This window comes from Hyla sarda, chromosome 1 (genome assembly GCF_029499605.1).
Source record: "Hyla sarda isolate aHylSar1 chromosome 1, aHylSar1.hap1, whole genome shotgun sequence".
Lineage (NCBI taxonomy): Eukaryota > Metazoa > Chordata > Amphibia > Anura > Hylidae > Hyla > Hyla sarda.
Window position 1 is genome coordinate 40,377,138 of NC_079189.1, and position 13,653 is coordinate 40,390,790.

The 13,653-nt window shown below is 43.3% G+C and overlaps 1 protein-coding gene across 2 annotated transcripts in view; it reads right to left on the reverse strand.

Moving 5' to 3' along the window:
• Window positions 1-2,354: 2,354 nt before the first annotated feature.
• PTCD3 (pentatricopeptide repeat domain 3) overlaps window positions 2,355-13,653 on the reverse strand; it is a 43,451-nt gene continuing 32,152 nt past the window's right edge. For both annotated transcript variants that reach the window (XM_056554394.1, XM_056554396.1), the window contains exons 18-24: window positions 12,426-12,504; window positions 11,951-12,041; window positions 10,696-10,781; window positions 9,532-9,680; window positions 6,259-6,300; window positions 4,662-4,820; window positions 2,355-2,894 (exon numbers count right to left, since the gene is read on the reverse strand). In XM_056554394.1, coding sequence (XP_056410369.1) covers window positions 2,816-2,894; window positions 4,662-4,820; window positions 6,259-6,300; window positions 9,532-9,680; window positions 10,696-10,781; window positions 11,951-12,041; window positions 12,426-12,504 — 685 coding nt within the window. In that variant the 3' untranslated portion in view covers window positions 2,355-2,815. The remainder of the gene's footprint in view (window positions 2,895-4,661; window positions 4,821-6,258; window positions 6,301-9,531; window positions 9,681-10,695; window positions 10,782-11,950; window positions 12,042-12,425; window positions 12,505-13,653) is intronic.

Genomic DNA, 13,653 nt, shown 5'->3' on the forward strand with positions numbered 1-13,653 from the left:
GCAGACGAAAGAGCCGTTGGGAGGACTTGAACACCCCTATCACCCTACCCCAATGGCGGATAATTTGGCAACAAGCTTCTAAGGCTTCCATTTGTACAGCATATAAGGAAACCCAATTTAAGATGTTAATGGGCTGGTATCACACCCCTGCACTGCTTAACAAAATGAACCCGAATATTCCTCCCCAATGCTGGTGTTGTGGGGTGGGGCTGGGCACAGTCTTTCACATATTCTGGTCCTGTCCTATCATTGCTCCGTATTGGGACATGGTGAAGCAACTGATACTGGAAGTCCTGGGTGCTCGGGTCCCCTTGGATCCCCGGGTCTATTTATTATACCTCTCTACTCCAATCTTACCCAAAAGGCCATTTAAATTGTTCATGCACATGGTCTTAGCAGCTAAGATCCTAATTGCGAAATGCTGGAAACTAACCCTTCCCCCATCAGAGACTGATCTGGTGGCGAGAATCAGGGAAATAAGTTCTCTTGAATATCTTACTGCCTCTCTCAATAACTCTCTACCTATCTGTATGGGAGCCCTGAGATAGGTTCATGGATAGGCAACCTCCTTAGCTCTCTCACTTCCTCTGACACTACCTTTTCTTCCCATCTTTCTTAAGCCCAACTCCTTCTCCCCCCCCCACCCCTCCCCCCACGTCCACTCTCTGTCGTCTTGCATTTGTTATGTCTGGTGGAGAATTGTACTTCTCTGTTTTGTAGGAGCCCAATGAAGGGCCTTTTGGGATTAACCCAGATTTTTCATGTATACGCAATAACTGATAGTTGAGTATAACGTAGGGCTGGGCGGTATGACCAAATATGTGTATCACTGTATTTTTGTAACTTATGGCGGTTTCACGGTATATCCCCCAAATTAATTATCAACCCAGCGCTGTCCCCATCGGTTTAAATACTCATATCACCGCAAGCACTGCCCTCATTGTCATCCTGTTTGTTGCGGACACTCTTTGGCTTTGGCTGTCCGGGCATGCTGAGAGTTGTAGTTCAGGCAACATCTGGAGGTCCGCAGGTTGAAGACCACTGCTCTATACTGTACACTATGCCCGGGCTACAAAAGTGCTGCACTGTCCCCATCGGGGTAAATACTCACATATCACCCGCAAGCGCTGCCCTCCTTGTCCTCCTGTTTGTTGCGGCTGGCGGGCTGCAACATGTACACATAATAAACTTTAACGCATGTTCCGACGTCGGCCTTACGCTGGGGACGGGAACGTCGGACAGCCGTCAGCCTATCACCGGCCGCAGCGATGTTCCGCCTCGGCCGGTGATAGGCTGAGCCCACTGTCAAGTAAGAAGCCGGCCAGAGCTCCTTACATGAGGAGGCTGACAGCTGTCCGACAGTCCCGTTCCCTTGGAAGCTGGTCCGGACCGACGGGGAAGGTGAGTTTGTTTATTTTGTTTACCTTTTGCAGCCCGGGCATAGCGTACAGTATAGAGCAGTGGTCTTCAACCAGCGGACCTCCAGATGTTTCCTGAACTACAACTCTCAGCATGCCCTGACAGCCTTTGGCTGTCCGGGCATGCTGGGAGTTGTAGGTTTGCAACATCTGGAGGTCCAATACAGGAATATGGGTGCACTACTGTGGTAGATTAATACAATGACATTGGCTATCCCTCAACACTGATGTTAAAATTGAGACATTCGGCAGTGTATCCTTATATGAAGGACACACCAGAGCCCGCACACCAACGCCAAGGTTTCTCAAGATGGTGCGAGACCTAACGCTAATCCTACCTGTGCCTGATAAGCAAAACAGGGGCCAGTGGGCAATTACGGCAGCATTCTCCCAGATACATACATCTGGAGGTCCGCAGGTTGAAGACCACTGGTATAGAGTGTCAGCGCCGGCGGCGGCAACAGGATGATAATGAGGGCAGAGCTTGCGGGTGATATGTGAGTATTTACCCCGATGGGGACAGTGCTGGGCTGATAATTTGGGGGGGAGAAGCAGAACAGCGCTCATGGGTCACATATGATCATATGATTAGTTCCCCGATGTGGGGACAGCGCAGCGGACTGATAAGTCATTCATTCCTGAGGGGGAGGGGCCAAACTGGTATTGCGTTATAGGGAAAAATTCATATCGTGCAGGACAAAAATGTTGGTATTTGGTATGAACCGGTATACCGCCCAGCCCTCGTATAACGTAAACGATATTTTTGTACTTTATTACCTAGATATCTTTACTACCTGTTTTTGTTTTTTATTTCCTAGGTATTTTATTTTGACTTACACATTGCGCTAATATGCATCTTGTGTTGTTCTACCTTTGTATTGGAAAAACTTTAATAAAAATTTACAGTTAAAGAAAAAAAAAAACATTTACAGGTACTCGACTTGTTTATGTATTTTATATGCACATAGGAGACATAAGCTTCACACTGAGCAGTATAAAAAGAAAAAAAAAAACTTCAGAAATAATTTATTATAAATTCTCCAGGGAGATTAAGATGAATGCACTTTAAGGGTGGGGTCACACACAGCGCATCCACAGCATATTTCACGAGGTGGATGCGCCGATGGTAGTCACAAGCGCAAGCTCCCGGCTGCAGCCAAGTAGCTCTGTGTGTCTGCTCGTAGCATGGAATTTCCCGCTGCACATCTGCAGAGCTATCCAGCCGCAGCAGGGAGGTTGGTCTTGTAACTGCCATCGGCGCATCCACCTCATGAAATACGCTGTGGATGCGCTGTGTGTGACCCTACCCAAAAAAACATAACACTGAAGAGTCTTTTTTCCCTCTTCAATAATCTGAAGCAGCGATGACAGATGTTCCACAATCCAGTGCTAGTATCCTAATCATGGTCACTGTCACTACTGCTGCTGCTGCTGCTGCTTGTGCCGCTGCTCTGGGTCAGGTCTTGTAAGGTTATCCTATGAAAAAAGAACAGAATAAAGTTTTTTTAAGATGGAAATCATACATATACAATGGGGGAGATTTATCAAAACCTGTCCAGAGGAAAAGTTGCTGAGTTGCCCATAGCAACCAATCAGATCGCTTCTTTCATTTTTAAGAGACATTTTCAAAAAAGAAAGAAGCAATCTGATTGGTTGCTATGGGCAACTCAGCAACTTTTCCTCTGGACAGGTTTTGATAAATCTTCCCCAATGATCTTTCTGTATGACAGGTAACTATTCAACACGGTCTCCGTTCACTACAGCTGTTGCAGAACTACAATTCCCAGCTGGAAGTTGTAGTTTTGCGACAGCTAGAGGCATCCTGGTTGAAAAACACTGCTCTATACTATGGAGCTGTATTGTGTTTCATATAATGCCAAGTCCTAATCCCAAAAAGTAAGGGGTCTCCAAGTCCTAATCCCAAGAAGTAAGGGGTCTATGGAGTTGCACTGGCTGCATACAACTAAGGAGCTTATACTGTGCATTTAGCCTTACATTAAAGGGGTACTCCACCCCTAGACATCTTATCCCCTATCCAAAGGATAGGGGATAAGATGTCTGATCGTGGGGGTCTCGCCACTGGGAACCCCCACGATCTCTCCTGCAGCCCCCCTGTCATTTGCTGCATGGAGTGAACTTCACTCCATGCCTGATGACAGGGGATACAGGGACCGGAGTATAGTGATGTCACGGCCCTGCACCCTTGAGACGTCACACCTCGCCCCCTCAATACAAGTCTATGGGAGTGGAAGTGAAGGTCGCCACGTCTCCTCCCATAGACTTACATTGAGGGGGCGGGACGTAATACTCCGGCCCCTGTATCGCCCGTCATCAGGCATGGAGCAAAGTTTGCTCGATCAGACCTCTTATCCCCTATCCATTGAATAGGGGATAAGAAGTTTAGTGGCAGAGTACTCCTTTAAGGCTGGAGCTAAACTGTGACTTTCTGTAGTGCTACAGATTGACAGCTTCAGTCCACATTATGGCATACATGTTTTCCTTTGGACTGCAGCTGTGTCTAACTTGATAAAGGGGTACTCCAGTACAGCTGCTGTATGTTCCAGAGGAAGTTGTGTAGTTCTTTCTGTCTGACCACAGTGCTCTCTGCTGACACCTCTGTCCATGTCAGGAACTGTCCAGAGCAGGAGAGATTTGCTATGGGGATTTGCTCCTGCTCTGGACAGTTCCTGAAACAGACAGAGGTGTCAGCAGAGAGCACTGTGGTCAGACTGGAAAGAACCACACAACTTCCTCTGCAGCATACAGCAGCTGATAAGTACTGGAAGGATTAAGATTTTTATATAAGTAATTTAAAAAACTGTATAACTTTCCAGCACCAGTTTATGTGAAAGCATTTGTTTTCCACCGGAGTACGTCTTTAAACTCATTTAATAGCGCTACAAAAAGTCGCAGTGTATCCCTGGCCTAAGAGTTTATACTTTATAGCCAATTAGGTCATCCACAAATGGCGCCTGTCATTTAAAACAGAAATGTACAGAAGTTTTCTTACAATTTAGGGGCAAAATGGTTTTCTATGAAAACAATAGACCAGACTTTGTTCTACAATACCAAGCTCCATCAGGTGCTGCCTATGTGAAGTAATGCAGAGAGGGACTCACATGACTACGCAGCAGAGATATAAGTAGGATCAGGCATAAAGCCGGATCCTACTTATATCGGAGTAGCCGGAGTAGGATCAGGCATAAAGCCGTCTATACGTTTGTATTAAAACACAAGGTTTACCTCTGTTCTTCTGTCAGGGTGAAGTCATTCAGCACTCGCTGAGCTATCTGCGCCGTGTCGGGCAAACTGAAGCTGACCGCCAGCTGCACCAGGTCCATAGCCACAGCCCTATTCTCTGCAGCTTTAGCGGCATCTAAAACCTCGGTGATCACATTTGGCCTGGAACATAAAAATGATACGATTATTGTCCAATGTTTTCTCAGACAAGAGACCTGACTGCTGCTTCTTCTGACTGCTGCTGCTTGGTTCAGAAGCCCTGCACTCACTGAAAAACAGCAATAAGGCTTGGAAATGGTAGGAGCTTCTCACTATATAAAGACTGAATGAGGAGGGAGGGGAGGCTGCCTGCATACATACATAGCGACCCTCCTGTTCAATATATTTAGGAAGAGATGGGATCTGCAGACAGGCTTTCCTGGAGGAGAGGACATAACAGGAAGGCTGGGAGACAACTCCTTTAAATGGGTACTCCCCTTGAAAAAAAAAACATTTTTTTAAATCAACTGGCTCCAGAAAGTTAAAACAGATTTGTAAATGACTTCTATTTAAAAATCTTAATCCTTCCAGTACTTATCAGTTGCTGTATGCTCCACAGGAAGTTCTTTTCTTTTTGAGTTTCCTTTCTGTCTGACCCCAGTGCTCTCTGCCGACACCTCTGTCCATTTTAGGAACTGTCCAGAGTAGAAGCAAATCCCCATAGCAAACCTCTCCTGCTCTGGACAGTTCCTAAAATGGACAGAGGTGTCAGCAGAGAGCACTGTTTGTCAGACAGAAAGGAAATTCAAAAAGAAAAGAAATTCCTCTGGAGCATACAGCAGCTGATCAGTACTGGAAGGATTAAGATTTTTAAATAGAAGTCATTTACAAATCTGTTTAACTTTCTGGCACCGGTTGATTTACACCAACTATTAGTTTTGTCCTTTCGCCAAAGATAATGCACCTTTCTCCCAGTAGGCCACATCCCCTTGTTGCCTTTTTTTTTTTTTTTTTTTTTTTTTTTTTTTTGTCTCATTTGCTGCAGACCACAATTTCGGCACATTTGGAAGCAAAATTGTGGGCCAATAGGGGAGATTTATGAAAACCCGTGCAGAGGAAAAGCTGACCAGTTGCCTTAAGCAACCAATCAGATTGTTTCTTTAATTTTACAGAGGCCGTTTTAAAGGGGTATTCCGGCTTTATACATCTTATCCCCTATCCTTTGTATAGGGAATAAGATGTATGATCGCAGGGGTCCCGCCGCTGGCGGGACCCCTGCGATCACACATCTTATTCAAAGGATAGGGGATAAGGTGTATAAAGCCGGAATACCCCTTTAAATATTAAAGAGCTGATCTGATTGGTTGTTATGGGCAACTGTCAACTTTTCCTCGACACAAGTCTTGATAAATTTCTCCCATTATTTCTATATCTGTTCACACAACAGTTTACTATGGAGATGCTCTCGGAATACCAAGCATGCCTACATTTCGGAAAAGCTTGCGCTGCATGTAACCAGCAAACTTCAGTATCTGCTTTTTACAGGACAGGCAGGTAAGTACTGCAGACACCTAACATTTCGGAGGATTTTACCTACATCATATATGGAAACTGTACTTACCGGGGAACAAGATGCTTCACTTTGAAAGAACTAAGAATTTTCCTGTTATAAAAAAAAAATAAAAAAAATAAATAAAAAATGTAAAAAGTGATAGAAATAGATAAATGTTAAAATGTCCTATTTTGGTTTTCATTTACATAAACATTCCAGATAGAGCTGATGCACCATGTTATACCTTATTCAGGTTCCGAGGGGGTGGAGCATGATAGGGATGCTCTTCAGTTTCCCTACATTCCCTTGAGCATGTGCCACCTCCTCTGATCCTGCACCAAGCATAATATCTATTGTATTAACATCTATCTAATCTATTCTAATCCAATCCATCCATCTATATTTTGGTATGATTCCCCCCTAACCAGTATCATTCCTGCAGCCGATGGTAGAAATTATTTTGTTCACATTAGAATAGGTCAAAACACAAAGAAATAGTAAAAAGGCTGCAGTTATTTAATAACTTTATTAGCTTGTAAGTTCTTTTTGCAGAAGTACAAACTAGTAATTCCATTTTTTGACAAATCTCTTAAAGGGGTACTCCACTGCAAAACATTGTTTTTTAAATCAACTGGTGCCGGAAAGTTAAACAGATTTGTGAATTATTTCTTTTTAAAAATCTTAACCCTTCCAGTACTTATCAGCTGCTGTATGCTCCAGAGGAAGTTCTTTTCTATATGAATTTCCTTTCTGTCTGACCGCAGTGCTCTCTGCTGACACATCTGTCCATGCCAGGAACTGTCCAGAGTAGGAGCAAATCCCCATAGCAAATCTCTCCTGCTCCGGACAGTTCCTAAAATGGACAGAGGTGTCAGCAGAGAGCACTGTGGTCAGACAAAGGAAATTCATATAGAAAAGAACTTCCTGTGGAGCATACAGCAGCTAAGTACTGGAAGGGTTAAGATTTGTAAATAGAATATACAAATCTGATTGTTTTTTAAATCAACTGGTGCCAGAAAGTTACACAGATTTGTATATTAATTCTATTTAAAAATCTTAACCCTTACAGTACTTAGCTGCTGTATGCTCCACAGGAAGTGCCTTTCTATATTATTTTCCTTTCTGTCTGACCGCAGTGCTCTCTGCTGACACCTCTGTCCATTTAGGAACTGTCCGGAGCAGGATAGGTTTGCTATGGGGATTTGCTCTTGCTCCGGACAGTTCCTGACATGGACAGAGGTGTCAGCAGAGAGCACTGTGGTCAGGCAGAAAGGAAATTCAAAAAGAGAAGAACTTCCTCTGGAAAATACAGCAGCTGATAAGTACTGGAATGGTTAAGATTTTTAAAAATAAATAATTTACAAATCTGTTTAACTTTCCGGCACCAGTTGATTTAAAAAAAAACTAATGTTTTCCAGGGGAGTACCCCTTTAACCCCTTAAGGACTCAGCCCATTTGGACCTTTTAAGGACTCAGCCCATTTGGACCTTAAGGACTCCGACAATTTTATTTTTACGTTTTAGTTTTTTCCTCCTCCCCTTCAAAAAATCATAACTCTTTTATATTTTCATCCACTGACTAGTATGAGGGCTTGTTTTTTGCGCGACCAGTTGTCCGTTGTAATGCCATCACTCACTTTACCATAAAATGTATGGTGCAACCAAAAAAATACTATTTGTGTGGGGAAATTAAAAAGAAAACCGCAATTTTGCAAATTTTGGAAGGTTTTGTTTTCACGCCGTACAATTTATGGTAAAAATGACATGTATTTTTTTTATTCTCTGGGTCAGTACAATTAAAATGATACCCATGATTTTACACTTTTCTATTACTGTTGCGCTTAGAAGAAATCGCAAACTTTTTAACCAAATTAGTACGTTTAAAATCCCCCTATTTTGAAGACCTATAACTTTTACATTTTTCCGTATAAGCGGCGGTATGAGGGCTCATTTTTTTGCGCCGTGATCTGTAATTTTTATTAATACCATATTTGCTTATACAAAAACTTTTATTACATTTTTTATAAATTTTTTTTGGGAATAAAATGTAATAAAAAAAGCAGCTATTTTGTATTTTTTTTTTTTACGTTCATGCCGTTCACCGTACGGGATAATTTACATTTTATTTTAATAGTTCGGATATTTACGCACGCGGCGATACCAAATATGTTTATAAAATTTTTCTTTACACTTTTTGGGAGTAAAATATGGAAAATGGGACAATTTACATTTTTATTGGGGGAGGGGGTTTTTCAAATTTTTTTAACTTTATTTTTTTACTTTTATTTTTAATAGTCCCCATAGGGGACTATTTAAAGCAATCACTCGATTGCTAATCCTGTTCAGTGCTATGTATAGGACATAGCACTGATCAGGGTTATCGGTGATCTTCTGCTCTGGTCTGCGGGAAGGCAGAGCAGAGCAGAAGACTCCCGGAAGGCAGCGCAGCCAGGTGAGGGGACCTCCGGTTGCCATGCAGGATGATCGGATCGCCACGGCAGCGCTGCGGGCGATCCGATCATCCTGTTGAGTGACCGTGATGCTGCAGATGCCGTGATCGGTATTGATCACGGCATCTGAGGGCTTAATGGCGGACATCCGCGGGATCGCGGGTGTCCGCCATTACCGGCGGGTCCCTGGCTGCGATCCACAGCCGGGACCTGCCGCGCATGATGCCGGCATCGCTCCGATGCCCGCGGTTATGCTCAGGACGTAAATGTACGTCCTGGTGCGTTAAGTACCACGTCACCAGGACGTACATTTACGTCCTGCGTCGTTAAGGGGTTAAAGTCCTGTGATTACAGCAGCATAGGCAACATTTAAAGCTGGCAATCTCTGCAATGTGTGAGGGATGTGATCATAAACAATTCAAATGGGATGGGTGATGAGTACAATGTGAGCCAACAGGCTTAAAAAAAATAAAAAAAAATAAAAAAAATAAGTGAATGGAAATGGGCTGCAACTTTACTGTATTTGTTACGTTCCCAAATTTCTGTGGCTATTCCACTAATGCGATTAAAAATGCTTTACAAAGTTTGTACGTGTTGATCTTAGAGCACTGTGACGTTTTCATCTTTTACTAATGCTAAATAATCAGGATCCACTTTTTAACGTGAATCTACACCAGTGTTTCCCAACCAGGGTGCCTCCAGCTGTTGCAAAATTACAACTCCCAGCATGCCCGGACAGCCTCCGGCTGTCCGGGCATGCTGGGAGTTGTAGTTTTGCAACAGCTGGAGGCACCCCGGTTGGGAAACACTGATCTACACTGTCAAGCTGAAGCATTAGGTTTACTAGTATTTTAAACTCTGTAGAGAGGGATATGTACAGGCCCGAATCTTACCAAGCTTCCTCCAATCTCCCGGCTCTTGACAGCAGTATTGCTATATTCCCAAATGCAGCTGCAGATGCCTTTAGTGGAATTCTAGAATTTTCACTGGAGTCATACACAGATTTTATAGATACGGCAGTATCAGCAAATGCAGTCTGGAGCTAAGAAAGAAAAAGCCAAAGAAATGAAAATACTTATCGATATCTAGAAGCTGCATTAGTTGTATCGTGTGTATACATAGGATTAATCAACCACAGGAGCCTATGTATGGCACAAAGTTACTATCCCGCCTCCTCTGTGCACACACAGAGCTACTATATATTGTCCTCAGGCAGTACATTAGAGCATACAATAGGTTGTTAAAGGGTTATCCAGAAATCGAAACACACAGCTTATTTCTTTCAAAGACCACTCCCTGTCTGTCTCCAGGTTGGGTGTGGTTCTGTAGCTCAGTTCCATTGAATTGAATGGAGCCAAGTTGTAATACCGCACCCAACCTGGAGACAGACAGACAGAGCAGTTTTTGAAAGAAATAATCTCTGTTTTTCGATTCCTGGATAACCCCTTAAAGGGGTACTCCCGTGGAAAACTTTTGTTTTCAAATCAACTGGTGACAAAAAGTTAAACAGATTTGTAAATCACTTCTATTAAAAAAATCTTAATCCTTCCAGTACTTTTTAGGGGCTGTATACTAAAGAGAAATCCAAAAAAGAAATGCATTTCCTCTGATGTCATGACCACAGTGCTCTCTGCTGACCTCTGCTGTCCATTTTAGGAACTGTCCAGAGCAGCATATGTTTGCTATGGGGATTTTCTTCTTCTCTGGGCAGTTCCTAAAATGGACATCAGAGGTCAGCAGAGAGCACTGTGGTCATGACATCAGAGGAAATGCATTTCTTTTTTGGATTTCTCTTTAGTATACAGCCCCTAAAAAGTACTGGAAGGATTAAGATTTTTTTATAGAAGTGATTTACAAATCTGTTTAACTTTCTGGCACCAGTTGATTTAAAAAAATAAAATAAAATAAAAAGGTTTCCACAGGAGTACCCCTTTAAACTGGCCCACCCTCTAATATAATACAACCATTCTATCGTGGCTACATAGTGGTAAATGAGAGAACTGCAATATTCCTCAATTATTTTTTCTATGTGGATAGTGTACACAAAAATTACAAACCTCTGCATTCCGTTTCCCGCTCGCCATCAAGTTTAGGATTTCCTCAAGCAAGTATTCCTTGTTACCATGGCCAATTATTTTGATATCTTGGGGTGAAAAGGGAAAATGGGGGGGGGGAAAAAAATAGTCAACTATAAAATACTGAAAAAATTCAAACTCAACAAGCTATGGCAATGCAGACATTGTACAAGACTCTGCATATAATACAGACACTTTTCATTTGTATCATGTCTCTTTACCCACACAAGTGGAAAGCAGCAGTGGGTACATCCTAGTGCTGGGCGGTATGACCTTATATGTATATCACAGTATTTTTTCAAGTTATGGCGGTATCAAGGTATTACCGTGATACCATGGGGGAAACCGTGTATAAGTGCAGCGGCTGACAGTTAACCCCTTCACTGCCATGGGGACCGTGCGCACGGCCCCCCATGGTGGGGAAGGGGTTAACTGTCAGCCGCAGCGCTATCATGATTTCCCCCATGGACAGCTATTCACTTACATTTTGCACAGTTTATAATCCCGGTCCCCAGCTGCGGCCGCTGCAGAGCTTTCTCCCCCTGCAAGCGCTGAATGTGCAGACGCAGCGCTTCTGATCTTAGTCCCCGCTCCGTTCTCTGATCCCCGAGCAGGGACGGGAATGTGAGAATCAGCAGAGCCTTCTCCCCCTGCAAGCCCTGAATGTACGGGCGCTGCAGAGCTTCTGATCCCGGTCACCTCTCGGGGATCAAAGATCAGATGCCCTGTGCCTGCCAGTCACATTTGGTGCTTGCAGGGAAAGGAGGCCCTGCAGAGCCCGGACCTGGGGACGGGCATGATAAACTTAAACAGCCTGCAGGAAGGGGAGAGGGGGGCTGAGCAGGGAGCAGGCTCGGGGCTGAGGGAAACATCAGAGCCAGGGGATGAAGTTTCTGCTCTTTCCCCTGGCTCTGATCACTGAGAGCCAGCGGCAGGGGGAGCGTGGATGTGCACCGTACGCGAGCTCAGCGGCTCCCGCTCCTGCAAATCCCGCGGCCGCGTCAGAAGTAATTCATTTGGGGGGTGGGGGGAGGGGCCCGACCGGTATGGGCAAAAATTGATATTGTGCGGTTAAAAAAAAAAAAACGGTATCTGGTATGAACCGGTATACCGCCCATCCCTAGTACATCCTAAATCCAAACCAGAGGCGCAACCTCCGCAGAAGCCGGAGACTTTTCTCTACACAACTGCACTTAATAAAGCTCCATGTGATCAGATTTTATTGTTTTTTACTTACCTTTCCAGAGTTTGGGTATGAGCTCAAGTCGATTCTCCATCTCCAGCACTTGAAGGAGGTTCTGGAAGCCTCTGGAGGTGGGATAATAGCGCTTTAAAAAACAAAAACAAAAAAGAGGAATATTAGAACCCAGGATAGTAAGCATCAAAAGATAAAACAAGTTAAAGGGGTACTCCACCGCTCAGCGTTTGTAAGAAACTGTTCCGAACGCTGGAGTCAGCGACGGGAGCTAGTGATGTCATAGCCCCGCCCCCTCATGAAGTCACACCCCACCCCCTCATTGCAAGTCTATGGGAGGGGGCGTGACAGCTGTCACGCCCCTCCCATAGACTTGCATTCAGGGGGCTGGGCATGACGTCATGAGAAAGCGGGGCTATGACATCACTAGCTCCTGGCGCTGACTCCGGCGTTTGGAACAGTTTGTTCCAAACGCTGAGCAGCGGAGTATCCCTTTAAGTGTATCCAGTGCACGTACTGATGGGACCAGCTCTCTGTACCACTTCAAGACCATGTCAACATTTTCCATCATACACACTATGTTGAAGAGCCTGCCACTGCAAAAAACAAATAAATAAAACAGATTTAGCATTAATCAGACCCAAAAGCAAGTTTCCCTATTACACATTTCTTACAGTCAACCCTTCCCCCAGTACCCCCCCAACTTGCTTGAGAGCCACAGAAGCCCAATACCAATGTTCACACTTAACAGAACTTAAAAGGACTCCTTTCTGATCCATATACTTAAAATGTCAAAACTTTAACCCCTTAAGGACTCAGCCCATTTTGGCCTTAAGGACTCAGACAATTTAATTTTTACGTTTTCATTTTTTCCTCCTCGCCTTCTAAAAATCATAACTCTTTTATATTTTCATCCACAGACTAGTATGAGGGCTTGTTTTTTGCGCGACCAGTTGTCCTTTGTAATGACATCACTCATTATATCATAAAATGTATGGCGCAACCAAAAAACACTTTTTGTGGGGAAATTAAAACGAAAAACGCAATTTTGCTAATTTTGGAAGGTTTCGTTTTCACGCCGTACAATTTATGGTAAAAATGACCTGTGTTCTTTATTCTGAGGGTCAATACGATTAAAATGATACCCATTATTATATACTTTTATATTATTGTTGCGCTTAAAAAAAAATCACAAACTTTTTAACCAAATTAGTACGTTTATAATCCCTTTATTTTGATGACCTATAACTTTTTTATTTTTCCGTATAAGCGGCGGTATGGGGGCTAATTTTTTGCGCCATGATCTGTACTTTTTTTTGTATTAAAAAAATGTATTAAAAAAGTAGGAATTTTGGACTTTGAAAAATTTTTTTCGTTCACGCCGTTCACCGTACGGGATCATTAACATTTTATTTTAATAGTTCGGACATTTACGCACGCGGCGATACCAAATATGTCTATAAAAAATGTTTTTTACGCTTTTTGGGGGTAAAATAGGAAAAAACGGACGTTTTTTTTTATTGGGGGAGGGGATTTTTCACTTTTTTTTTACTTTTACTTTTACATTTTTTTACATTTTTTTTTACACTTGAATAGTCCCCATAGGGGACTATTCATAGCAATACCATGATTGCTAATACTGATCTGTTTTATGTATAGGACATAGAACAGATCAGTATTATCGGTCATCTCCTGCTCTGGTCTGCTCGATCACAGACCAGAGCAGGAGACGCCGGGAGCTGCAC